At 39.1% G+C, this 27858-nt stretch overlaps 1 protein-coding gene across 1 annotated transcript in view; it reads left to right on the top strand.

Annotated features, from left to right (window-relative positions):
* The window catches only part of GADL1 (GAD like acidic amino acid decarboxylase 1), an 85496-nt gene that overhangs the window by 26677 nt on the left and 30961 nt on the right, over positions 1 to 27858 (top strand). Inside the window, exons 10-14 of the mRNA XM_087740721.1 lie at positions 5875 to 5939; positions 6201 to 6282; positions 13444 to 13643; positions 18050 to 18101; positions 21150 to 21239. Coding sequence (XP_087596847.1) covers positions 5875 to 5939; positions 6201 to 6282; positions 13444 to 13643; positions 18050 to 18101; positions 21150 to 21239 — 489 coding nt within the window. The remainder of the gene's footprint in view (positions 1 to 5874; positions 5940 to 6200; positions 6283 to 13443; positions 13644 to 18049; positions 18102 to 21149; positions 21240 to 27858) is intronic.

The raw sequence follows: 27858 nt of genomic DNA on the forward strand, positions 1-27858 counted from the left end.
CTATTGGAGAATGGACGCATTAGAATTGTAGTGTATGGTTCATACAGGTTAAAATAAAGGTATATTTCTGACTCAACCAGTCATAAATTATTCTGTTTCATATTTACAGGCTTGAGTTCCCTGTAGATCTCCTTGTATTTTCCTAAATTGTTCAGAAAGTTTTCTTTTCTCATTCCTTTATAATTTTAGGTTTGGATGTTAAAATCCATTCATGAACCTTTTTGGAATAATCATTGAGCCTTTTTATTACCTGAAAGAGTTAGCTGTAAATGTGTTTTTCTAAAACTAGATCTCTTCATATTTTCTAAAATTGCATTCTCTTTATAATTGCAATGCCACAAATCCAGAATGGCTAGATTAAAAGCAATGGAGCGATGAGAGAATCTGGAGCAACATTAATGGAGAGTTTTAGACCTGCTCCAAATTTTTGAAGTGTTTGCATAACGTTGAGTATCTAAAGAAAAATCACGTAGGCAGCGATGAGTGTTTCAAATAAATGTCTCACAGACATTAATAAATAAAGTTGCTGTATGTGTAAGTCAAAAGAGTTTTCTTATTGACTTGGAGGCAAAGATGCAGAATTTAGCCCTAGTATTTAAAGTGCCTGCAAAGCCTCCTCGTGACTGTGTGCTGGGGAGAATGACACAGATGATTTTCAGCAGAAGCGCAGCGTTCGCATTAGGCGGTAGTCTCTTGCGTGTCTGCGTATAGTCGGTGGAAAGAGCAATGTATTCAGAATCTGTGTTGCATCTTAGGTGAGTTGAATAGACATGGCTGGAGCCATCTCCAATGGCTGTAGGAGGACAATGAGTAGTCTTCTAACAGACTCCCTGCAGCTGAATCACTAAAATTAGGTGGGATGAGCCTGGGCCATATTCTGAACTATATACTTCATAGGCAGTTAATAGTGTTTTGTAAAGAATTAACTTTCTTCTTCCAGTTTTGCCTCATGTTAAACTAAGGTAAAAATGTCAGTGAATATCTTAAAGTTAATTTTCTGTTTGAACAGTGACTGTAGTTGTCAGATGTTAATTGATTCCTAGTAGAAGGACAAATGTCCAGTAATAAATTGGGTTTATGGTCTGGAAAACCAATTGTTCTGTTAAGATGTGATTCATGTTATGAACCTCTCAGTGGTTCTCAGGAGTTCTGTCAGTATTTTTTCCATCTTTTCTTTCACCCTCTATGAAGAGTTGAGTGGATGGCTGTTTCTTTATTTTTTGTTTAAAGTTTCTAGCTGTATTTATATGAGATTAGGGTATGGGGAAAAGACAGAAAGCTTTCCACGTAAGTGACATCAGGCATACATATATATACAAATGTGCTATGGTAAAATGAGCAGACTGTAATTCATAATGTGACCTTTTTTTCACTCACAGCACCATTAGAAATAAGTTTACTAGAATAATATGTGGAAAGGTACTGTGAGACCACGCATCTGCCATTCAGAAATAGTGTACAAGAAACATAGTGAAGAGTTGGATTTTTTTCTTTGTTTTTAAGCAAGTCTACCTCCTTCTAGCCTTATAGGCAAGCATGTAATATTTTTGAAAGCTTTGAGGATCTACGTTCCTCTGAAAGGCCTGGTTTCTTGTTGAATGATTTACACGTTATGCAATCATATAACATAAATGCAGTTATTTATGAGTTACAGCAAGTGAGTACTGCTGTTTGGGCCTGCTATAACTTTGGAGGAAAAAAAGATGCAGTACAATTAAAGCAAAGATTAAAAAACGGGAAGTTCTGTCTAATTTAGGACTTTTCGTGTATCTTTCATGGGAATCGGGATTATCTACTGCAAATGGCCTCAAGAGCTGTTTATAAGAATATCTTATATGAATGTCAGTGGTGTTATTTCCAGATTTACACAGATGTATCTCATTGCAGAATATTTTCTGATCCCAAAGATTGATATGTTTGCCTTAGGGAGACTCTTTTCATTAAATATGAAATGATAAAGCTCATGATTCTTAGGAAGGGCAAAAGGGAGAACGTCAACATAAAATCAGTGGGTTTCAGGAAGATAAATTTCAATAAAGTCAGAAATAGTAGATAAGCTCTTACATGGAGACAAACCTGAAGAGGAAAAGGGAGTTAAGGAAAAAGTTGTTTTAAGAAGATGATACCAATAAGCCCAGGCTGTCTCAGCAGTCAAGCCATTCAACAGCCTAAGCGCAGAGACTATAACCAGGCTTATTTTGTGCACATCACAGTATTCATACACACATTCAAGTTGCTTACTGCATTCTGTCATACATCTATGATGCCTTTCTTAATGACTTGTTTTGCATCATCAATATGCACTCAAGCTCCAGCACTTATGTATGTCATGTATTGTGTTCATGTAGCTTTAAATACTATGTATGAGTATTTCTTCCCTGCTGCTCCTTACTTTGACTTTTTTTCCTATGGCTAGACCAGTACAGAAAATCAGGTTTGGCCTATTAGCCTGTGCTTAGGTAGTTAGTTTAATCACACTGTGAACACTCTGATTCCCGTTGTTCAGCTGGAAGCAGTTTGTTGCATATGAAACACAGTAATTTTCTCATACCTAGTGACCAATTACATTGCATGGGATACAGGTGATAATCTTTGTGTTTTGAGCTACCCTGCATTGCTGTCATCTGGATTTGTTGTAAACAAAATGTGTCAATCTAGTTTGATCAATCTACCTTCCTTCTGTAGTCTCGTGGATAGAGGAGAAGCAGTTAACTTTATTGTGTCTTTGCAATATCTCATCAGAAAGCCAGAGAAACATGCCACGCTGCAGCTGTGGTAGTGAGTGAAAACCTGGCTGGAAAATCGTGCCCAGAGAGCAGTTACCAGTGGTTCAGTGCTGAAAGGGGAGAAAATTTTGAGCAGGATTCCACAAAGGTCCATCCTAGGTTAGAAGTTATCTGGTATTTTTATTAATAACTTGGATGAAAAAGAATACACTGACTAAATTTGAAAATGACATAAAACTGCTGCAAGAGGCAGTGGGAGGACAGGATTAGAAATCAAAGAGATCTTGACAGTTTGGAGAAAAAAAGTGGAAAAACTAGGCTACAGTTCAATAAAGATAGAGCTCTAAGTTTAAGCTGTAATAATCAACTGCACAAACACAGGCTGGGGATTGTTGGCTAGACAACAGATCTTCAGAAAAAGATCTGAGATTTGCAGTACATCACAAATCAGCAATTGTAAGCATTTTGAAATAGGGTTAAATGTCTTTCAGAATTTAATAAAGAAGATGACGTAAAATAATTCTCTCTTTCTGCTTGGTGCTCCATCTGCTTTATCTAGATTGTGTCCAAATAAAAAGCTACATTTCAAAAAGGGTAAGGACCTACAGGAGAAACATTAGAAAATAGTAAAGCAGTGAAGATAAACAGAGCCATATCTAGAAATTATGACCAATGAGGAAAGATTGAAAGCACTGATGTTATTTAAACTAGAAAGGACAATGAGAGAGCACGTAATAGTCTACAGATGCTTTAAAAGCTGCCGCAAAAAGGAAAGGAATAATCTGTTCCTCTGGCCATTGCAGGTATGACAAGAGGTAACACTGTTTAGGACTGACACTTTAAATCAGTAGGGTTCTTACTGTTAATCACAAATTAAGTGGTTAAGTTGTGCAGCCTCCACCATAAGAGGTCTTCAAAACCAGACAAAGCCAGTGATCCTCTGTCTTCTTAGGTGCCTTCTTGTTGATTTTGGGTTTTTGCCAGCCCTGGATCCTTAAGTGCTTGGTCTTTGAACTGGGTAAAGAAGCATGGAGCACAAATTAATCTTATAGTACTGAGTCTCAAGGAGAGATTGAAAGGTGGTGAAGAGGCCTAGATCTCCACTACTATCATGCCTCTCTTCCAGATCTTCAGCAGTAATTTTAAAAACAAAGGCAGAAAGCAGTGCCAATAGTGCTGTGGAGGCAGCAATTGCTGATGTCTCTCTGCACCTTATTTTTCACTTTGATGCTAATCACAAGCTAGGTGTGTTCATTGATTAATAATCTCTAGAAAAGACAAGTGTTTGACAGAAATGAGATGGATATGGCTGATCCTGCCTTTGAGGGTGGCACACTGTTGAGACGACCTCTTGAGGGCCTTTCTAGTCCTGTTTTTCAGAGACAGTGTGAAAATGTCAACTTTTTCAAATACAGACACCTTTGGATGCAAACTTTTTAAAGATTTATTATATTTCAGTGGGTTGCTTATGAATTATGAAAATCCGGGAATAACTTAGTGACTATTTTGACTTTATTGAATCATAGAATGAGAAGAGTAAAATCTGTCTGAATAGGAAGATCAATTTGATCGTCCTCCCATAACATGGCTATTTTGGGCTAGCTGGAGAAACCCAGTTTCAGTCATGGTTCTATCACAGGATTACAGTGAAGTTTGAGGCAAATAATTTCATGCCTTAAGTCCCACGTGTAGATTGAGCAGCAGCCCTTTCCTCAGCAAGGGTGTTGTGAGCATGACAACATAAAATATGATGTGGTGCATTGATGTGCTGCATTAATGAGAATGACATGTGTTAAGACAAGTTATTAACCTTTCATTTCCCTTGTGAGCCTTTACTGTTCCTGTCTCCCAGAGATAACAGGTCTTATTCCTAATGTATGGCCTATGAAGCAAATACTGATGCTAAATTCATAGATCAGCTATCACATCTGTTTCTTTCAAGGAAAAAAAGGAACAAAAGTCAAACAAGCATGCGTTCTCCATGCTTAGATCAGGAATCTTCACATCAGTGACTTCTTCATTAGCTGAAAATGTATGAATTTTTTTTTAAATAAGCTGAGTCCAGGTGTGTTTGGTGGACTGATGCCCCCTGAGCCTTTCTTATATCACAGGAGATTTGTTCAAGTGGATTCTGCCTGCGTGAACATTGAAAATCCTTTTTTTGTATTTAATAATTATTTTTCAAATGCACTGTATGACATGTCTACCATTTTTTCCATGTTCTCCCCACTCCGCCCCCATGGACAAATGTTATTGTTTGAGAACTGAAAATTCATAGTAGCTGGTGTGTGAAATCTGATCCTTGCATAATTCATGGATGAGAATCACCTTCCCTGACTCCAGCTGCCCAGAAGTTAAACTTGGGCAATATAAGCTTGTTACCTGGGTTCCTTCTATAGTCCATGGAGAGAGATATCTGCAAAAGGTGTCACCCAAAGACAGGTATCTAGAATAGATAAGATGACACTCAATAAGGAGTTTCAGTGGAGATCTCCTCACTACAGAGAAGGCCTAAATTTCTCTTAGACCACACACCTACTTCTTAGATGACCTGAGGGAGATGTGGTGAGTCTTATTCCATTTTCATGTCAGTTGAATTGCTGGTAACAGAAATGCTGCTATTGCCTACTCACTGACTTTGCTTTTCATATCCAAACTGTGTGGAAAATCTGAGCCTGAACTTTGCAATTGGCAGAGATTATCATTCTGTGCTTAGTTTCCCTTGTGAATGTCTTGCAAAGAAAACAGCTAGCAGGAGGAACATATGCAAAATGGGGCTTTCTGCTCCCACTGCTTAGGTTTAGGCTGGGGGAAAGGAAGCATCTCTGATTCAGTATCAGGAATGGGTCTGGTTATTCAGGGACACTTGAGTTCATGCTCTTGCTTACACAGAAGGGGCAGTGTAGTTGCTGGCTCACATAGTGGCACAAATCATCGGGTCCTCCATTTTAGGCATAGTCCCAGGCTGATGTCTTTATTTCAGTAGATGATACTAAAGGTAAAATTTAGCCTGCTGACCATGTAGTAAATTAAATTTTAAATGAGATAAAGCATCTTCAGAAACTATTAGTTGAAGCATTATCAAAAGAAATATTGTAATACATATAATACAAATAATATTGTCTTGGCTCTATAAATGTTTCAACAGGCTTCTTGGGGCGGCTCGGCTTTGATATCAAGGAAGCATCGCAAACTTCTTCATGGCATCCACAGGTAAGTCAGTTTATTTCATGGACACATTTACCAGGGACTGAGATGAAAGTTGTATGGCCCGTTGGCATCCAAGAGAGTTGCGTTTTCCAAAACATGTATTACTATTAATTGGAGAGATTTCTGAACCTATGGGTGGGGGGAGGGAAAAGATGGGGAACCTGATTTGTCTACTGAGATTGTGTTTGGCCATTTTTGATTCTCTAGTACCCGTGATTATAGGTGCAATTTCCACCTCCCTTTCTCCATTTATAAATTTCACAGGGCTGATTCTGTCGCCTGGAATCCCCATAAAATGCTGTTGGCAGGAATCCAGTGCTGTGCTTTTCTGGTGAAAGACAACTCTGTAAGTCCTCTTGTCCTTTTTTTTTTTTTTTTTTTTCTTTAATGCAGTAGGCTGTCATTGCTGTAATATGGAAGTGGAAATAATTAGAAAACAACTGCAAGTCAGTTTTACTACACTGCAGTGCAAAGGCTGAATGATATTATTTTGAATTTCACCACAAAATTAACAAAGGGTGAATAAGAGAGTGGGGTCAAACTGATCCAAGTCACTGTACTCACCAGTGGTCAAACTTTGCAGCTGGTGCCCTTTCTAGTTAACTTCTGTACATGATTTGCATTCAGAATTGAGTATTTTGTCACATGGGTCTGCAGCATTTAAGCACTGAGCTCATCAAAGCTGTCAGAATAGCTGTCATCCATTGGGACTGCAGCAGTACTGCATCTCTGTTTAAAGTAGGCAGAGCTCCTCTTCGCATCCCCTTATGTGGGTGCACCAGAGTGGGAAAGGAGAGGAACAGGAGTCAGAGCACATGCAGGTAAAGGTGCTGAGCCTTCTTTCCTCACTCTACTAGTTCTTCCTCACCACCAGGGTGATTTAGGCTTTCCAAAAGCCATGACTAATTAAAAGGTATAGCCAGCAAACAACAAAGCTCTGGTCTCAAGTGGCACAAAAGTGAGATGAGTCTGTAATGTGGCAGAAGTCCCTGCTTATATCTTTGTGGAATTCTTCTATCTTAATAAAGAAACCAGTAAGAGGTTAGTTATTTCAAGCCCCATACCAAACTCAGCCCTGCTAAAGCTTATGCCCATTCTCCACTATCAGGGTTGAATTCTAGCTTATACTTCATAGGTTATGGATGGCTGAACATCATGAGGATATGGAACCCCTGAGGTTTGCATCAGTATTTTGTGGCCATGGTTTGTAAATCACTTTTATAAATCTCTGTCAAAACAGCTGATAATTTCCATTCAGCTGCTGGTGGTTAGCTGTCCATATAATTGGTTACTAACTCCTGGTAGTAAGATGAAGTCCTGATGAGGACCAAAGAGCATAGATGCTAATCAGGGCTCTCTTGGAGAGCCGATTTCTCCAAGTCAGGGGTAAGACATGGCAGGACAGGAAAGAGAAGTGTGCCTCGTCTTTTCCTTAGACTGGAGTCTGTGGGATTAAAGAGGATTAGATTCCAGGACTACCTGTCCATCACTTTATCTTTATTCCAGGATGAAAAACAAGTATAATGAAGTTATTGACTAAGATTAATGTGGTGTCTTGATTGGAGGCTTGGGAAGAATTCAGTGCTATATTTTTAACTAATTAGACCCAGTACATAGATATAGCCTCAGGTAATGATTAAACTACTTGGGCTGCATAGTGGCAATTTCTCAGGAAGAAAGAGGAAAGAAACGGAGAGGAATGAAATATTCTAGCTGCCCTGGCATTTAGAGTCACTTTACAAACACTATTCCAATTTCAGGACTCTGGCAGCTTTTCTGTATTCTCCTTCCATGGAGTGTAATGTCTGATAGAGCAATCCTATTCCACTTCTAAATCACAGCTGGAAATACTTGTAGACCTGAATTCCAGGCCATTGAGGGGTGAAAACACAAGTATTACTGATCATACAATCAGATCCTGTTGTACAGCGAGACACATTCTGGAAAATAGAAGACTTCTCTGCATGGGGAGGAGAGCGCATTTTACTTTGTCTTGAATTCCTGGAAAATTGGTACTTACATGTTTTGTGTGTGTGCCAGTGCAGTCTTTATATGCAAACAGAAGAACATAAAAATTTGAGTACTTTCTTATCAGCTTTTTAAAGTGTTGGAATATAAAACTTCAAGAAAAAACGATTAAATGCATATTTAAGACACTTCAGCAGAAAGGCCTTGCTTCACTTTGATCCTCTCCATACCAGATCTGGAGCAGGCAGCTGGACCCAGTTTCCCATTAAAAATGCTATTTGCACGCCAGTAAGAGTATGGAAGAGTACGTGTATTGGTTCCTCACTTTGGAGATTTTTCCACTGCTCCTAAATGACATAAATACCTATGGCTGCAGATGAAGCATACATTTATATGTGAATGTAATTCCTTCACACTGTGCTTAAGATGATTCAGTGGGAGCTGGAAGTTTGGCACATATTGCTCTGCTAGTGAATGTTCAAGGAACTTCAGGTAGTTTCTGAAGTGGTGAATTCTGCAAGAAATCGGAGCAGCAAAATATTAGGCATAGACATTAAGTCCCATTTGTGAATCAAGCCCTAGCTCCCTTTGAAGGTCTGATTAAAGGAGTTTTGTTGTCCTGTCTTCCCATTTGCTTTGAGGTCCATTTGGAAACAGTTTGTCTCTGTTTTCTCCCTCCCCCCCCCCCCCCCTTTTTTTTTTTAAGGTATAGATTGTTTAACAAGCCCAAGCTTGGTATGTTACTTTATGTATGAAAAGGTAATCTTTAGAAGGAATCATCACCTTTCTGATGTAGCAGTTAACACCCTGATTTTCCATTAAGAAAGGTGATAGTGACTGGTTTTGTTTGGTTTGGGGTTTTTTTGCCACATAGCATCAATAAAGCTATGTGGTTTAGCAGTGTTAATAGGCTTAAGACATGGCAGCTAGGTTATTAGCATGAAACATTGTATTTAAATATTTTCCTATACAGATTTTTAAAAAAAAAGGATAAACTGCAGTGAAATGCTGATAAAAGAGTATCTTCCAGCCTTAGTGAAAAAAAATGGTAATGATTTCCAAATAAGGTAGAGATAGAAAAGAGAAATACGTGTTTGACTTTATTAGAAGTGTTTTCACCAAAGGGAAAGAGAGATTGGTTAATCCTCTGTAAAAGCTCAGATCAATGACAGTAGTTCTTCAGTGCTTAAAGCACGCAAGAAATGCACAGCTATCCCTTTTTCACTGCTATACCCTGAATAACTTTCATCACTTCTGTAATAAGTGACTTAGAAAACACTCGTATTGCTGTGGTGTGAATTGCAGTGACTGTTTAAACACAAAGCTAGATGGACTGATATTCTCAAAACACTGGTGAGTCAACTTTGTTCTTATATGTTCTTAAAATGCTTTGTATCAGTCTTGGGTTGTACATGCACCCTTAAGACCACAGAGCTACTCCAATTTGTCCTTGCTATAATCCATATAAACGTGAATACTATCACTGTATAAATAGAGAACTAATATTTATCACCAATGCCAAAGTTCTGTGACTCATTAGTGTGTTGCACTAGGTAATTAGCAATCAATTCTAGGTAATGAGCAGAATTTTCACTTATTAGTTAAAAATAAAGTCTCAAAGATTGTAGCTAATGAAATCCCAGTTTAGCACAGAATATAATTGATTAAGGTGATCATGGTAGCTATCTATACTGTAATCTCTTCCTCATCATTAGCAGTATCACAGAGATGTCTACTTCCCCGATTCCTTTCCAGGGCAGCTGCAGGAAATACTCTAATCCCATTGCTTTCTTCTTGGGGTTAGTACCACTGAGAGCTCCTTCTCGCCTCTTGAAGTGAATTACAGGCCTTTTGCACTGCACTGCTTTTGAGAATTTTCAAGTATGCCGTTCAAAATATTATCCTTATTGCTTCAGATGAGGCAAATCAGGAAGGTGTTTGTTTTGGAGAAAAAGATGTTTTGTTAATGAAATTGAAATTCACTTTTAACTAGCAATAGAAATGGAAAGAGATCAAAAGGCGTGCTGTAGGTAAGTATGTTCAATGAGAAAAATATGTTGAATTATGAAACGAGCTCTTTTATATATTGTTTTCAGTATCAATAATTATTCATTTATTTGACATTAATTAGAACACACAGCAACTATCCATAGACTTCATCAAAACCAAAGGCTATTTGAAACTTCATAGTGGATTGGCGCCTCCATGAAAATAGTATTTCCGTTTTCCAGACTTCAACAGCCCCAGTATAAGGCAGAGCACTACCATTAGTCTCTGTGCAAAGGGCAGAAAGATAAAAGATGCTGAAGAAAGGATCTCAAACTTGTCAAATGGGGCAGTTCCAATGAAGTTTTTGCAATTCTTCTGAACAGATGGAGCAGCTCAGTTACTGTGTGGAAAACTGTTGGGATCTTCTTGGGACTCAGAATGTTAAGTTAGAAAGCATATTTTTTCCTTTTTTTTTTTTTTTTTTTTTCCTCCTACTTTTCCATCATTTGACTAGGAAAACTGAGATGACTTATGTCTTCAGTATGTTTAGGTCTATTACTTTTGAGACGTCAGTGATCAAGGAGTAATTGCTTTCTTGAGCATAAAATTTATCTTGGATTTTTTTCCTCTTCTGTTATCCTCCCTGCCCAAACTCTATTCTGCAACATTCCCTTTCTCTTCCCTTCTCTTTCTCTTCCACCTCACTGCTTGCATTGGTCTGGTGTATTTCTTTCTTTCTCACAAAGCCTGATGTTTGTTTCTTCTTCCGTCTGCTCTAGTGAGGTGCTGGAGGATGTCATTGTACTTGCCTCTGGAGATTGACAGTAGGCAATATCTTCAGCAGGATTTCTTGAGCGTGTTGCATTATTAGTAAGATAAGCAGATGGAAAAGGATCATCAAGCCAGCACGTCTTGTCAGCTTTGGATGCACCAGGAGAGTAGGACAGTACCCGCTTTTTTTTTTTTTTAAATGAAATATGTTCCCAGGAATTTGAGTTCACTCAGAGATATTGAACTATTTGTTCTTGTTGCATTTTCACTCTAGAGCATTTGTTTTTAAACTATGAAACTCTGCAGCTGTACTGTGATCTTAGGTGAACTTCTCAGTCTTTCTGTAATATTACCAACTGAGTTTGGGTTTCTTGTGACAAACAAAAGTTATTATTTCTCAGACGACAAGCATGAGGGGAACTAATATCCTGTGATGTCCTCTACTGTGCAGCTGTATTACATTCTGATAAGGCAGAAGATAGTCCCACATTGATCAACCCTGCTGTACACTCTCACTGCAGAAACACTGTGCAAAATTTTAATGTTAGTAAGGGACAAAGCAATTAATTTAAATATGTGGATGTTGCTGCCTGTTTTTTTTTTTTTTTTTTTTTTAAATACCATGTCTCATAAACTTGTATTTCCCCTGAAAATCAAGGTATGGAAATGTAAATGAATAGGGCACAATGGCTCGACAGACGTCTGCTCCTGTTGTGCAGCTGCTACCCAGAGAACACAAAGCTGTAGAAAAACTGTAAAGGATGGATGCTTCAGTACTTGACTTTTCTTTGGTTTCTAATGTCATCTCTTGCCTTTCTTTTTCTGAGAAGGTTGGAAAGTAGGTGTGAGAATCTTATATACTGCAAAAAACTGCACCCAGCATTGGCTTTCCAGCTACAGCTATCCTGTGCTGCAGCAGCACATTATCACCCTGATGACTGCAGAGGGAGAGCAGCTGCCGCCCCTTTTTTTCCCAAGCCATCATGTAAACTGTCTTTTCACAAGGCAGAATGTGCTGGTCCTGTGGCTAAGGAGTTCAGACTGGATTTGCTGTCCTTTTTGCAAGCCAGTGAATTACAATGGGATTGACAAGCCCATACAGAAGTTGTGGAGAAACCTTTGGTTTCTCCTTTTGTGCTCTATGAATAGGTGCACAGGTTGGTTTTTTGTTTGTTTTGTTTTCAGCATTGATGGAGGGAATTGATGGAGGGAATTGAAATGGCTAGGAGAGTGGGAGACCTATTCTGTATATGCCAGTGGATTATTTCTCCTTTGGATTTTTTTTGTCTTGACCTTTTTTTCTTTATTTTATTGCCAGTTCCAAAGTTACCAATAGAGTATTGTAATGTAGATCAAGAATTGTACCTCTGTTATGGGAATATGACACTGATTAAGAGTGATGTCAGATCCTGTCTGCCATTTTAAAATCAGACTTGCAGCAGATGCAGAAGAAAAGATGAAATGTGAAATTCTTTTTCAGTTGGTTTAAATTGAAGAGTGATGTTGAATTGGAAAATGAATAGTGCTCTCTGAGATACCGTTTAGCAGCTTCTATCATGCTGTCCACTTCTGTTCCTTGGTCTGTTCTGCACAGAAGACTTCTGCTTCAACTGTGACTTCAATACATGTTTGCAGATCTGAATCAGATGATGTAGCCATTTTTTTAACCTCATCTGAATTTCTATTCTAGTATTATCTTATAGATTGTGGTTTATTTTTCTTACCCACTTTTAATATCACTGACAAATCTACAATGTTTTCTCTCTCCTGGGCTCCTTGCAGGGTCACCCTCATCTCTGCTCTTGTAGCCTGCTTTCTGCCAGCCCTTCTCTACTTCATAGTGTTACAGAGTATACTTCAATATTTCATTCTTCAGCCAGTGGCCAGTCCTATGCCTCTTCTCTTCCCCTGCACCTTTAAACGTATAACAGTCTCTGTGCTTTCTGTTTCCCAGCTTTGTTCTTTGCTGGAACTTGCCACGTTACTCATTTATCTTTGTCTGTTTTCTGCTGTTCATCTCTGCCCAGGCAGCCTCTCAGAAGTTGGAGGTTGGAGATTGCTGAATAAAAATAATTTCATTAACAAACCATAATCACGGTATGCTAAAGTACCTTTTCTGAGGTTTATTTTCAAATGTTAAAATTATCTGAACTGTGAAAAGAGACAAATATTGGGGCTGTACTTATCTCCTCATGGTGTTTCCACTCAAACAGTCAGATAGCCTATGCTAAATCCTCAGTGACTTTATTTTCTGGTAAGGGCTAAACATTTATTTCTTGGGGCTAAAGAAAAAAGTCAGTTGCCTACTTGCAACTAACTGTGCCATATATAAAGTTCTTTGTTTGAAAAAGAAAGAATAGATTGAGCCATGTGTGGACATGTTGTTCTTCCAATCTATAGACTGGAGCAGCGGACATAGGCTACTCCTTCTCCTCCCTCTTTTCCACCCATGTAGTCTTTGGGCAACTGTTTCTGTGGTACCTACGCCCATGGTTTCTTGAGATCTGACTCAGAATTCCTCTTCAACCTGCAAGTCTTCAGTGACATTATGAAGAAAATAATAACAAAAAAGTTTCCTTATTGTCAGTGCTGACTTCACTGAATTCAGGTTCATCCAGGGTTCTTCAGCCACACCATAAGCTTTGGATACTTTACTGCACATCCAGTTCTGTTTTACTAAGCAGTTGGTACAGACAGGAAAAAAAGGCTTTGGCTTGTGAAGATAAAAAGGTTTGAAAATGCTTATCATCAATCTAAGTCTCTATTGTGTTTCTCATAGGGCCTCCTGAAGAAGTGTTACTCTGCTAAGGCCGCATACCTGTTCCAGCAGGACAAGTTCTACGATGTCAGCTATGACACTGGTGACAAGTCCATTCAGTGCAGCAGGCGTCCGGATGCGTTCAAATTCTGGCTGATGTGGAAAGCATTGGGAACCACAGGCCTTGAGGAGAGAGTAAACAGGGCACTGGCTTTGGCTAGGTACCACCTCGCAATTTTGAATATGTGTAGTCTGTTTAATTGACTGAAATGTTGACGCTGCTGATACTCCATATACTGGAACAGACCACGTTGTTACTTTTTTCCCCTCTCCTTTTGTTTGTGTACAGTAGGAGGAACTAACAGCAATAATAATTAATGTTATCACATTTGCTACAATATTTAATAGTAATTATTACTTTTAGCAATAAGAATAATGTTGGTAAAATAGAAGTCTAAATTAGACTATTGATCTACATTGTTTAACATTTATGTTGTCTGAACCAGACATAGGACAGGTTTACCAATACACCCGCTTCTAACTCATAACTGTGTCTTCTGGTGTTAATGTAAAAGCACCACCCATATGTGCCAGGCTCTGAGCTGTGTCTAGTAAGAAGTGAATTAGCCATTCTTCTGTTCACTTCATTCCTCATGACTGAGGAAAAGCAGAAAGCCGATGATGTGGGGAAATTCATATGAGGACACTGTTAATGTTAGGATGTAGTAGAGGTATATGAAGTCATCTTGTTCTGAGATACTGCTTGTTTTTTCTCCACAAGTTTGCTGAAGTTCTTAATGCTTACAGGATGTTCTGTTAGGGACTGAAGCAACTTTTTCTTGTGATCTTCCCCTCACTTGCCCTGTGCAATTTTACTAAGTTTTTGGTCTTGCAGAACTGAGTTTCACAAGTGAATTCTGCAAAATTTTTGCTAGAAGGTGTTTCTAAAGTGATGGTGATCTTTCAGTTTCTGGGAAGAAGCTTCCATACACAGGTTGTTTTGTCTTCTGATAGAAGAAATAATATTGAAGTAAGATAGTGGCCCATTAAAAACAATCCACTTGAAGTATCATATTTGTTCAGAATTTGTACAAGATGAACCACAATGAAATCTTCACCAGTTCCTGGGCTAGCTACACACTAACATAAGTCAAATCATTAATATTGAAAAACAGTCACCCATATCATATTGCCATTTTATTTTTGATATAACCTACCAAGTTGAAAATAAGTGAATGTTTACTCCAGTGCAAATTAAAGGAATAGTCTCGCTTTAATGAAGTCACTTAAAGAAAAGGTAAAAATACCCATGACCTAAACCCAGAGTGGATTAGAAAGGAATAAAAAGAAAGAGGCAAAACCACAAAAGCCCAAATGAGCTGTGGCTTTTTTCTCTATTTTATTTCTTTAAAGCCACTCAGTGTTTGTCTGGTTAAGTGTTCCTTAATATCTTCTGGTTAAATTGCACCTTGTTTTTGTTCTGAAGCATTGTACTGTTCTGGGTCTGTACAGAGTAAGTAATTCATTCCACTATCAGTAGGAGAATTCAGCCTTATCAAGGTCGCTGCCCAAGGTCGTTTGACTGAGAGTGTAGTGATTAATGACCTTTCTGGGATCAATACTCTCTTTGAACATTAGGATTCAGCTGGCAGTGCTTCTAAGGAGTGTCTCTTTTTCTTTGGGTGGGGGTGGTGTTTGTTTTTTGTTTTGTTTTTCTTTAAGAAGAAATTTAATTCTTAGTCATTATCTGATGAAGTATATTCTTTACAGTAGCTGCATTGCTATCTTGAGTTTGCATGGACGTGGGCACTTCGCAGATGAGGCATCAGGTTTACTGGGCACTATGCCAGGCTTCCTAACTACTCAACAGCTGTGCAGCCTTTCTCCTGATTTGTTACAGTAGGTTTTACTTTGATGTTGCAAAGACAGTATTTCTGTGTTCCTGAACACAGACCTGGATTAATTCTGGAACTAGTCCATTCACTATAGAACTTAAGAGCAAGATTACTTTTTTTTTCTCCGTGGCCAGGCAGAGCTACAAAGGTTTTAGGGTAATTACAGGCATGTATTTCTGTTGCATCAAACTTTGCTTATTGGCTAGTCCATTAATTTCTTCTGGTTCTGGAGAAGAATCATGTTTTCAGTGTATTAGCTGTCTCAGGAACATTGTGATGCTACGTATTTGGAAAGGCTTATTTTTAAAATACCTACAGTAGAGCATCCTGCTGATCACTTCAGAAAAGGTTTTGCTGGTTTTTTTCCCCCCAGTTATTTTTGATGCAGGGATGTTGCTTTATGAAGTACACTAAAAAGAAAATAGAAGTAAACTGCTTTTAGAATACGACTATAACCACCTCTGCATTTTATGCTTCAGCATCTTTGCAGTTTTTCTGATTCCTCTTCTGACACCCACTCTTAGCAGACATATGTCTACTTTCACGGCAGATCTCCACCCCTCATTTTCTGCAAGGCTTAATCATAGCAAATACCGCTTCTCTGTGCACTCGAGTCCTCACTGAGACTCAAGCTCTTCTGACGTTCTACAACCGTGACATGATAATAAAACTCCACTGTCAACTGTGGAAAGATGCACAGAGTAAATTTCTCCACTGCCATCAAATGGTCCTGGCAAGATAAATCATGGCTGATGGATTTTCTAATGGCTGCCTTCTTAGGCTATTGGCAATGTAGTTAAGAACATGATTAACGGTGTTGTGAGCTTGACCGACATCAGATATCCTATGTCAGATGGTCGTATAAAAACCAAGGCACTTGTGGTAAGAGGGAAGGGTATTAAGCATTGTAAAATAGCTCTAACAATTCAAGTTCTCAAAAAAAAAAAAAAAAGGTGATCATACGTAGGTTTCTTTTTCATGATTTACTAAAAAAAATAGAGGGCCACTGTCTTGTGAATAGCCTGCTGATTTCGCTGAATGTTGGTTTTATGGCACAGACCAGTATCTTCTAATCAACAGGACAAAAGCACTGAGCTTGTTTTACTTAAGACTATTCCCCTACAGAAATAGGTTCCCCCCAACACGCTCGCATGATAGCTAGCATCCTACTTACCTTTCGGCATGCCTCTCTTTCAACCTAAACAGTAGTGTGGGCATTAACAGCCATGTAACAAACAAATGCGTGCAGTAGGATCTAAATGGTCGTGGCAGAAAAGACCCAGAACCTTGACTTATTATAGTGAGAGGAAACATCTCAACAGCACACAGTGCGGCGCAGCCCGTAGAGCTGTGTGCCATGGGAACTGGCACCGTACCACAGCAATCATTTTGCAGGGATGTGTGCTAAGAGGTAATGAGTCACACACACACACAATACTTGTTAATGATAAACAGCATGACAACTCCCCATGCTCTGTTTTGAAAAATGTATATACCATCTAGGGTATTGTTTACTGCCTCCCTAGCCAACCTGTTTCTGCAGCACGCCTGCCGAATAGCAGGCGTGGCAGATATAACTGTGCTAGAGGTGTCCCTGTGGGGGCAGGTTTCAGGCATGTGGATAGAACCAAGGGGGGTTATTTTGACAATATTTTTCTTCCTTAAGTAGTGGATAAAAGAATTATTTGTGTGATGACCAGTAATGCAGTTGCAGGCAGGAAAATGCCAAATAAATGCAACAAAAGAACAGATTTGTACACAATCAGTAGTTTAACTGTCTCAGTTTTATTAGTTAAACAGCAAAATCTTCATGTAGAAGACTAAAATTCTGTTGAAATGGAAAAGCTGTGTGAATTTGAGGTGATTTCTTTGGAGTTTTCCTTGGGAAGGCTTTGAGGGGGGAATAAAGAGAGAAGTCCCAGCTATGTCTAAGTGTCCTGTTTGCTTCAGAATTTCTGTGTGATGTGTGCCATGGCAAAGTTGAGGTCACATTTTAAAAAACTTCTATAAATTGAAGCTGTTTGGATCCAAAGGTTCGATATAAACCTGTTTTCCCATTGAAGACTTCTGTGTTTTTCATACTGACAGGTGAAAGAGAAAAGAAATACTTGTTTCAATGCGTAGGATGCCCAGGGATTATTGTGCATCAGCAGTGGCTCATTGAATGGAAATGTGCGCTGTTGTGTACAGTGTGGAACAAGGAAGCACTGGGGAAATTGCTGGGCTTGAAGTACGTGGAAACTTTTAAATTCTGAGCTAAACTAAGAGGTCCTAGTGACAATAGTAGTGCAATAAATGTCAGGATGACCATGAAATAACATGGCAGCACAGAATCAGCACTTGAGAAAAAGAGATGGAGGAATTAATTTGTAGAGAGCAACATCAATGGAAATTTATGTTGAGAAAGTTCACAGCCTGATGCAAATAGGATCAATTTGTGCCATGTGGCTCCACTGAAAATCTGTGCCTGAGGACAGAATTTGGCCTCTCCTCAGTGCTCCTTGGCTGGCTGTAGCCTTCATTTGTTTCCAGGAACTGATAGCTACTGCATTTTCACAGCAGGTAGAAATGAGGTTTAACTCTATGGTTTCTTTAGAGGGGAAAAAAAAGAAAAAGAAAAAAAAAAAAAAGAAGGAAAAAAAAGAAGTGTATACGTATTCAAGACCTTTTTTGTTGTCGTCTCTATGTATTGTTTTGTTCTATGCTTTAAAACTCTGCATTTTTAATTACAGATATCTAGTGGAGGAAATCAAGAAAAGAGAGGGATTCCGGCTTCTTTTGGAGGTAAGTGAAAATGGAACTGAACTGTTGTTGGGGGGGAAGGGGGATGTCTATTGTTTTATTTTGTTCTTTTTAGCCAATTGCCAATTTGTATTTGAAGTATATAATTTAGTAAGTTTATGTATTGGAGATACACAGTTATGATTGAACACACATAACATGCTCTGTATTCCCTACAGTCACTTTACCTATTTTCCTAGCTTCTGGGCCTGCATTGCCTCAGGGGGTATAGATGGAGCACTTTTCTGTGAAAGTGAAGAGTCTGGCTGCAGAAAAGCAGTGCTTGCCGGACTTACGGATAAGAATATGTGTTGGATGGAAGAATATTTTAATCCTGAAAATGGACTTTTCATCATTAAAGTCCATGTTTTTTTCCTTAATTCTCTTTCTATACCCAACTTCCTAAAAACTACCCAAAAGTTGTGGTTTTTACCCATCTTTGCTAAACCTGTCAGCTTATTACCTGTTGATGATCTTGCTTAGGGGAGAGTGAGTAAAGGGGGCAGAGTTAAAGCGCTATTTTTCCACCTATCCTCAGCTCTTTCGTTAATAAGGCTAATATCTGGGGATGTTGCAAAGACCTGTCATTTTCAGAAAAACGGTCTGCATTGTTGGATGTGTATGTGTATGAAAGACAGCTGGGTATGTAGCAGGGGGAGGAAGAGAGCACATGGAGGAGGAAGGGAAACGGAGCAAGTGCCACACATGGAGATTTGGTTTACACTCGCTGATGCCATAAGCATTCCAGGTTAGGCTAGAAGAAATATGAAATATAAAAAATATTTTATACTAGTCATACAATATAAACTTTTCCCTTTAACTTTGAAAACTGCTAATTTGAAAGTGCATGCTGGGAAACTTTACATGGAGTGAAGAATTCTGGGCCAGCAACACCTGATGGGGTTACTGAAGTGGCAAGTCTGTTAAAAAGCTCTCCATTATTGTAGAGCTTAGCAGAGAGCCCAGATCCACTGTAGATATGACAGCTGTTGGTGAGAGCAGAGACTGCTGTTTAGTTCCTGCAGGAACAGGACATCTGGATTAAAAATGGGATTGGAGGGAGTGCTATAGTATGGGCAATAAGAAGGAGGTTGAGCAAGGGTTAAGAAGAGGTTTCCAGGAGTGCAGGAGGACAAGCAGGGAGAAGTCAAAGAGAGACTGCTGGGAGGCAGCTAGGCCCAGTTATGGAGCCCTTTCTGAAAGGAAGTTGGACTTTGGACAAGAAGCTCAGGAAGATGATCCTCTGATACGTGCAGTGAGGAAAGCCCTGTAACGAGAACCACTCCATGGCCTGGAAATGCCACTCATGCTTGAGTCATCTTGAACTCTTCTGTGGTATAATTGCTTACCTGCTTGGATAAGAGCTGTGACAAGATAACCAGAAGTAGAGCGAAGTATGGCTGGGGGTAGTTAAGTTTTTCTAGGATAAACGGTATTTTCAGAGGGGGATGATGTATTTGACGTGTGAAAGGAAACTGAGATAATCAAGAAGGCAATATAGGCAATAGCAATATGGTAATATATGCCATCTGTCTACTCTTGCCATTTGATTTTAAACAGTTTTAAAATAAACCCTGTAACAGCAAGCCAGTGCTTGCGCTCATGAGGAAGTTGCTGCCTTTTCAAGTCTGTGTTTATGTGTGTACTCAATGCATGGTCTTTGGGGAAAGAAATGGGACTTTAAGAACTGAGCTTTATTTCATTCAGTGGCAGCAGGTGGCAGGTTTGCAGCTCTGTTCCTGCTGACAACGATATTCTTCTTGATGATTAAATTGTATTTAATGCATTCTTTGAAGCGAGGCGGAAAATGATATGAGCAGTTCACAGTGCCCTTTCATGAAAGAACATGTCTCAGCTGGTGGGCTCTCCTAGTTCAGGAGACTGCCTGGGATTGTAATAGCCGCATTCACAGTGGGGCAAAGAGATGGTGTGACCCAGCTACCAAGCTCCCTTTTAACTTCTTTTTTCTTTCAAACAGTACTAATGAGGATGGCGTGTGGGAGGGGAGAGGGGTGTGTGAGTTTATAATCCGTATTATAATCTAGACCCCAGTTAAATACTGTGTTGCAAATAATGCAGATCAAAATTGACTGAGTGGTTTTATGGGTGCTGTTGGATGGGATTAGAAGGCACGTTGATTCCTCACGCTATTGCTACCTGTAGAAGTAAAAAAAAAAAAAAAAAAAGAGTTCCAAATTAGCCTGGACTGGTCTGCTGGGAACATTTTCTCAATCATATATGAAACAGAAACCTCATAAGCACAAAATACCTTATTTTATAATGCATGGTGAACAGCCATTCTTGGTGGGAGTCTTGCAGCTAACTCTCTGCTGAATTTAAAGGCAAAATTTCTCTGGAGGGAAGCAGAGATGTGGAGTCTCAGTCTTTGCTCAAAGGGCCTGCTTAGGTATTGGATAAGATGTATCCAGGATATGGCACATACCCTGCAAGGGGTCCTGAGATTCCTATAAAATGTGGAAATTGAGAAAGCCAGCATTAACTCCAGCATCATGTAGTGTGCTGTATGATATAAAAGGACATTGGCATTGTTCAGTAGAAAAATGACTAGGTGTGCAAGTGTTAAATGGTGACAAAAATTGAGTTTGTGTGTTTTGTGTAAAATGCCTCATAGGAAATTTCCATTTAAAAAAATACTAAAAAGAAAATGTATTCTTCTCTTTAAAGTTTCTTCAGTTTTGCAATCTGTAAGTTACCTCTCTATGCTTCTCTTTACGCTTTTTTCCTTACCGAAGTTTTTAGTGAGCAAAGCACAGTTAAATATGTATATAGGAAGAAGAAACGAAAAAGGAACCCCAACAGGTTTCTTTTTTCTGGCAGCAGGAAGAGAAGTGGATGATATGAAAACGATTTCTAGTTTCAAAAAAGGGAAACAAAAGGTGGGTTGGAGAAGGAAGTTTTAATGAAAAGGGTAAAAACTCAAAGGCTTTTTTTTTCCCCCCAAAAATAAAGCAGAACTTTTTGATAAGCTATAATATGTATTCCTGTCCCATTTGTTACATCTCATAAGCCATCACTTGTTCTCTTGTTTAGCCGGAGTATGCAAACGTTTGCTTTTGGTACATTCCACCAAGCTTAAGAAAAATGGAGGACGGACCTGAATTTTGGCAGAAGCTACACCAGGTGAGTGTCACGTGAACAGTTGTCTGTAGCTTACTGTTTTATCTGTGTGCCAAATAAGAATGTGAAATAGCCATTGGTTTTGCTCACCATTAACCTATCAGTAGAATGGGGATTTAATCCTTAAATAGATGTTGGTAGGATTTAAGTTTGTTCTTTTAGACAAGGCTAATTAATTTTTTTCTTAATGTAAGAGATGCAGGCATTTACAAGTATTCAGCTTACTATCAAAGCTGTTAGCAGCTGGCAGAACTGAGAGAAGAGGAACAGTGTTGTCTGCATGTCTTGTCTAGACAGAGTATTTATTACCTGTTTCAGACACTTGACACTGTCCTTGGAACTTGTCTTGCATTATCTATGATAATCTATGATAATGCAAGTGAGGAAGTGCTTCAGAATGCATTTCTGATGTTAAACAACCCATAAATGATGACAGGAATACAATGCGAAAAACTTAATTGGTGAGCATTTTGGTGATTCTGGCATCCTGGTAGAAAATCATGAACATCTTGGAAAAAAAGCAGCAGTAAAATTTTGAAGTTACTAGTGGGGAATCAGTAGATAAGACTTAGTTAAGAAACCAATAGACACTATGGTATTATATTTTACTGAATAAGCTATTCTGTGAGGAACTGAATTTAATTCATTGTTTGCTCCTCTCTGTAGCAGCTTTAGTGTTCTACATTTATTTTTTCCTAGTATTTGCTACTAGAATTTAACTAGAACATAGATGTGTATACCATATGCATGCTTGCATATGGTATACGTACTGTATATACATGCTATACATACTGTGTATACATGCGTACTTCCTATAATGTTTGCTCTCCTTTCAGCAGCTTTCCTTTCATAGGAATTGTTTTCAATTTATGCTGGTGTCTTTAGGGGTGAGGTTTTCCTTAACCCTGTCTGTATTGTTTTGGAAAGTATATTTAACTTTTGCAGTACAAAGCCATGCATAGCCACAGTGTGGACACAAGGGGTTTGCATTTAGCATGCTTTCACAAAGCATGGATGGGCTGTGATCCTTTCATACGGGCCTTCCCTTCCTCTTGTTAGAGTGGAAGGTCTATACATATATATATATATATATATATATATATGCATATGTATGTATATACACACCCTCACACAGAGGTGTGTAACAGCTCCTCTACCCATGGAAGAGTGAGGATTTGGAAGGGAGCAATGGGAAGGCATAGAAGAAATAATGCTACAACTACCACCTTTTGATTTATGTATCTAGGGAGGGGACTGAGGAGGGAAGGGATGAAGCACAACGAATGGCTTTGAGCACACACATTGTGAGTGGCTTTTTGAGTGTAACTTACTGGTTCTTTGCTCTGATGCTCTATGGTGTTTCCGTTCAAGGTGGAGAATAGATACCTGGCTTTATTTTAAGTACTGATATAGATAGACTGACCCTGGAAATGCAGATTTCCTAGCCAGTGTTTTGTGGGAGAGGACTTGGAGGGAAAGGAGCTTGTGTGCAGTTTCTCCCAAGAACTGAGCACTGCTGCAGATCTCAACAACTCTTTTCAGAGGCAAGGTGACATTTTCTTGACTCTTATGCCTCCTCTGACAAAGTACTAAGAAAACCAAAATCCTAAAACATATAACCTATTTCTCTCCTCCTCACATAAGCCCAAAAGAAAATCTACCACAAAACAGACGAAAACTCCCTAGCAAAGCAAGGCACCGAATGGTGCAAATTTCTCTCTTGAGGGATGGGGAAAGGAAACAACAAATGATGATTATTAGTTGCATTGCTTTAGGCACTGCTGGGAAGTTCTTCGGCATTATGGAAACGAGCTTGTTACACAACTAAAATACGTTATTTCACCTCCCAGATTCTCTACAGGGACAGGTCTGGGGTTACTTTCCTTTTTGGATGCTGAGGGCCAGTTTGGGGTGCAACATGTATCAGTGAGCAGATGAGACGACAGCACTGGGTCACAAAAAAATAAGGCTGACTTGACTTTTCCAGCTAATGTCAATTTGTTCTAACACTGCTGATAAAAACACCATAGTCATTATGTTAGTATTACATTAATCAGTACAAATATATGGCTGGGCAAGAAGCAATGCATCCTGATCAGCAAGGTGTAAGAGATAAGAAGATGAAGACTGGAGAGGTGGTTGCATTATGCCATCAACGGGCAGATGGGGATGTGTACAGTTTCTTGACTACAAATGCTTCCTGAATATTCCCATCATTTCACTAAAATGAGCATTAAAATGTTTTAATTCACAATTTGTCTTTCCACACAACATTTTAACATCACAGTTATTCTGTTTATCCAGAAATCAATTTTCCTTCTTGGTGACCTGCATATCTGACAATAATTAAGGAAATGTATGTCTTAAAAATCCTTTGAGCAAGTAATTGATTTTATTCAACTGCTTGTTCAGCAATATTGTTCAGAATAACACGCTGTCTTCTAAGCTTAGTTATGTGAGTTTTAGTGCTGGTGAAACTTGATAAGCAAATAGCTCTGATCTCAAGCCCTCAGCTTCGTGGAGAATTTGCATAGTCCTATGCAAAATAACCCTGAAGGTTTTCTGCTGTACTGGCTCTTCTCCAGCTTCCATGGCCCACTTTTTGTGGAAATGTGTTAGGGCTGACTGGATCTCAGCATGATACCTGATTCTGATGTCAGTCTTCTAGCTGTCCTACAGAAACTGTGTCTCTCGGAAGCTTTTTTTTTTTTTTTTTTTTTTTTTTTTGGTGGTACGCTGTTTGTTTGTTTTAAATTCTGGGGCCTTGGACTTCAGGTATAAAATTTGTCCCCTTCAGAGTCTCCAACACGCAAACCAGAAAGGTGATAGGAAAGAGTGGCCTGAAGGATTTGGGTCAGCCACTAACTGGTCATTTGAGTCATCACCTGAACAACATGGTGCTGGGGAAGTAAAGAACAGCATAAATGGTACATTACTCTGTTACCCAGTGAAACTGGGAATTCTGTGCACATCCACAGTTTTACAACACTTTCATCTTTTGGGATTAAAGCAGGATTTGGTTGTGTAGTGAAACTGGTTCTACATACAGTACAGCAAGGCTTTGGATGCAATTGAGTGGTCCAAGATAGTCCGTGCCCTGAACAGTTTGCAGTACACTGAGTGCATAACAGACGGCATAACCTCTACAGGAACCTGTGATGTAAGGTGTTTTTCAGTGATGTTCTTCACAAATAAGCGAAGAGGGATTTCTTCTTGTAGAAACCATACAAATGGGCACTCTGTGGTAACTGGGGAGCTGCTGTACGTTCAACTAGAAATATTTGTAAGTGGTGTTATTTTGTCGTTGCAAACCGAGGCCTGTTGTCTCTGACCTGGAACTGGCATAATTGACGGGATGAAGGAACAATTGCTTTGCTAGTACTGTATGTGCCCCCTAGTGGTATTTTTGCTCCTCTTCCTCTTATGACACACCGTAAGATTCACTTTCTTTACTGCTGAGATCAGTGCGTCACAGAGTCACAGTGAGAAACGTGTAACTGGAGATTACAAGCCAGAAATGGAAGTGACAAGAGCAGCAAAAAATTTAAGCCCAGACCATTCCAATTTTCGTATTTTTTCCATTACTGCAAATATCCATGCACATTCTTACTTGTAACAGTCTTCTCTTTAGAAATTCAAAGGTCAGCTTTCTTGGCTCATGCTGGAGTGTTTCCAGATGACGCAGAATTAACTGATCGTTAGTAATACTGTCTCTGGAAAGCCTCCTGGCAGCACAGAGGGTGCTAGGGTACAAGCAAAGGTTTGGAGGGATGCGTCTGGAACTATTGCCATCCTGTTGCTAACCCAGCCTGTCAGCCATGCCTTGTGCATTCTGGATCAGCTTATAGTCTGCTCAAACTCAGTGTGGTCTAGAGGACTAAGAAGGAGACACAGAAGTAACCATCTTTAACAGAGCCCTCCTCCTGTGGGAGCCTAGCTTTGCTGAAGGATCCTGGAGCGTAACTGTAGGTAGACTACTGCATATTGAATACTGCTTAGTAAAGAAGGATGGTGGTATATTGCAAAGTACCACTTCAGACCTCAAAATTGGGGTTAAAAAAGTGTCAGTAGGTTCCTGGTAGGTCTTTTATGCTTTACTAAACTTTGCCTGGTCTATAGTTCTAAACAATATATGCTGGAGTATCAGATTTCCAATGGTTCAGTAAAGCTTTTATATGCAGCTGTTAGCTCCAATTACTCAAAATTCTAGCATCTTAGACTCTACTTGTGTGGTGTGTTTGGGGTTTTTTGTTTCGTTTTGTTTGCTTCCTGCCCTTTTGTGGATTTTGGGCCAAATAATACAAAATTTATTGGTTGTATTAGAAGTCTCAGGGTACAATTTCATAATAAAGCCTGTATAGCTTGGAATGTCATTTTTACCCCTCACCTCTCCCCGTTAGTAAAAGGTAACCTTATTCCTGCCTTCTCCGCCCCCCCCCTCCCCCCGCCTTAAGAGAAGAATATAGCTGTCTGCTATCTGAAGGCATATTTGTAAAATAGCCTGTCATGCTGACTGGTGTTGTGATACATTTATATAATGAGAGGTTTTATATCAAAGCAGAAATGTAAGGAGGTTGAAGTGGTGTTGCCTTGGCAACCTCTGAATCTTGTGGTCTTTGTGGTATAAATCAAACACTAATCAAGGACCCGATTCAGTATTCTTTATGTATTCAAAATACCTATTGACTACGGTATGAGGTTTGAATGGGAAGGGAAAACAAGACCTCCAATTGGTTCTATTAATAATATTTGCCCTGTATATTTTGGAAGAACAAGAGAAAAATGACATAGATTATAACCACAACATTAAATGCAGCAAGCCCAGGTTTATGCACAAGAAAGGTCCCCAACACGTCACTGCAAGTGTATTGCTACTTGGGATTTGTGTGCAAAATGTTGTTACTTGAATGCCTGGCATTGTTGTGTACTATACTTTGAGTTTTTCTTACACTTCAATGAGAAAATTAAACAATATTTTAATGTGTGTGTTTGAAGAGTAATGGTAGAGACCCCTTTCTGTGAACTTTGCTTACATGAGTAATTTTTATGGTAACAAGTAGCCTACTGACTCTAGCATCTAGCTCTGTTTGACATGGGTTTCTGTGGAGGGCCACATCAAACGACAGGAAAATCAATGGTGAGATTTACGCAGAAGTATATGGGAGTTAGATTGGCTAAATCATTGTGACTGGCAGATCTGGAGCTGTTCATCAGTCATTTGTGAATACTGTATGTTGATCTAATTGTTTCTGATCCCATGTGGTTTCTTGTTGCATTGAAATAATGTAATCATGTAGAAATGCATTTGGAAAAGAACAGAAAGAAAAAGAGTGGGTCAAGTTCTGGGTTGTGGTTTTTGGTTTTGGTTTTGGTTTTTTTTCCCCCAAAAATGTGAGGATTGTTAAGAGATGGTGCCATCCCTTAACCTTTTGCTTTCTCTTAAAGCAACTTACAAATCTGTTGTGGACTTCAAGAAACAAAAATCTAGAAGTGGAAGAGATTGCTTTGGCAGGTCTGAAAGAAAGACCTTCCAGGACAATGGATTGTCATTTCAGCAAATCAGATGGGGACCTCCAAAAGGGTTGTCTGAAGAAATTTTGGTTTGTCGGGGAAATCCTCAGGGTCAACAGAAGCTCCAGAGTCATCCTATATAGCTTGAGGCAGTTACCCAAGGAAGCTGCTTGAGGAGTTGGCACAGTTTCCTTCAATTTTTAACATGGAGAAAGAGAAGGGGAACTCCCAGATCATGACTTAGGCGACCTAAAGTCAGAAGCACCCTTGGGAAAGACTTGTTGGTCTTCATTATTCAGGAGGGGAACCTTAGGGATGCCAGGATCCTACCTCGGCTGCTTTAGTTCATAAACACAAGTAAGAAGAACCCAACACTAAATCCTCTGCATGCTGTATGCTGGTTTAGGCCTCTATTTACAGGATGCTGGAGGGAAGAGCTGCAAAATCTCCTCCTAATTCAATGAGTCCAGCTAAATTCTCAGTATTGTGTTCAAGAGGGACAGAAATGCAGCATTCTTGGAGAGGTGAGACCAGGAGGCTTGGTGGAAGCAGGTCTGTAGGCAAAGACCTTAGGGGAGAGAGGCACAATAAGCCCTGAAACTACAAAATGAGTAATAGAATAATAACCCGAACTTATGTTGTAGTGTGACTATTCCTCAGCAGAGGATGGTGCTCAGAAATTTAATAATAAAATAAGCAGTCACTTGTTAAAGTAACAACATCTCTTATTTTGCAACTAATAGTACATAATACACAGCAGCAGATGAATAAAATCTTTCTAGTTTAGCTGCATATAAATGACTGTTATTGTTAAGAAGCGAGATCTGAGCTCTGATAAATGAGAAGGAACAGTACAGTGGAATATAATAGCAGAGGAAAATTATAGCAGTGTTTCAACACCCTGTTAATGAGGGATTTGCACACTTTCCCTTTTAATATGATTTTTTTTCTGCAGTTTTATATAACTCATGAGTACAAAAGTGTCTGTAGCTGTTAATTAAAAAAGATATTTATCATGACTGTTTTAAATGTCTCTTCCGTAGATTTGAGTTGAAAGAACACAAAAATAACGTGCCTTTTTAAAAAAATTGTTAATTCAAAATAGAACACT

This window comes from Nipponia nippon, unplaced genomic scaffold (assembly GCF_047370975.1).
Source record: "Nipponia nippon isolate SJK-2023a ecotype South Korea unplaced genomic scaffold, ASM4737097v1 scaffold_1, whole genome shotgun sequence".
Lineage (NCBI taxonomy): Eukaryota > Metazoa > Chordata > Aves > Pelecaniformes > Threskiornithidae > Nipponia > Nipponia nippon.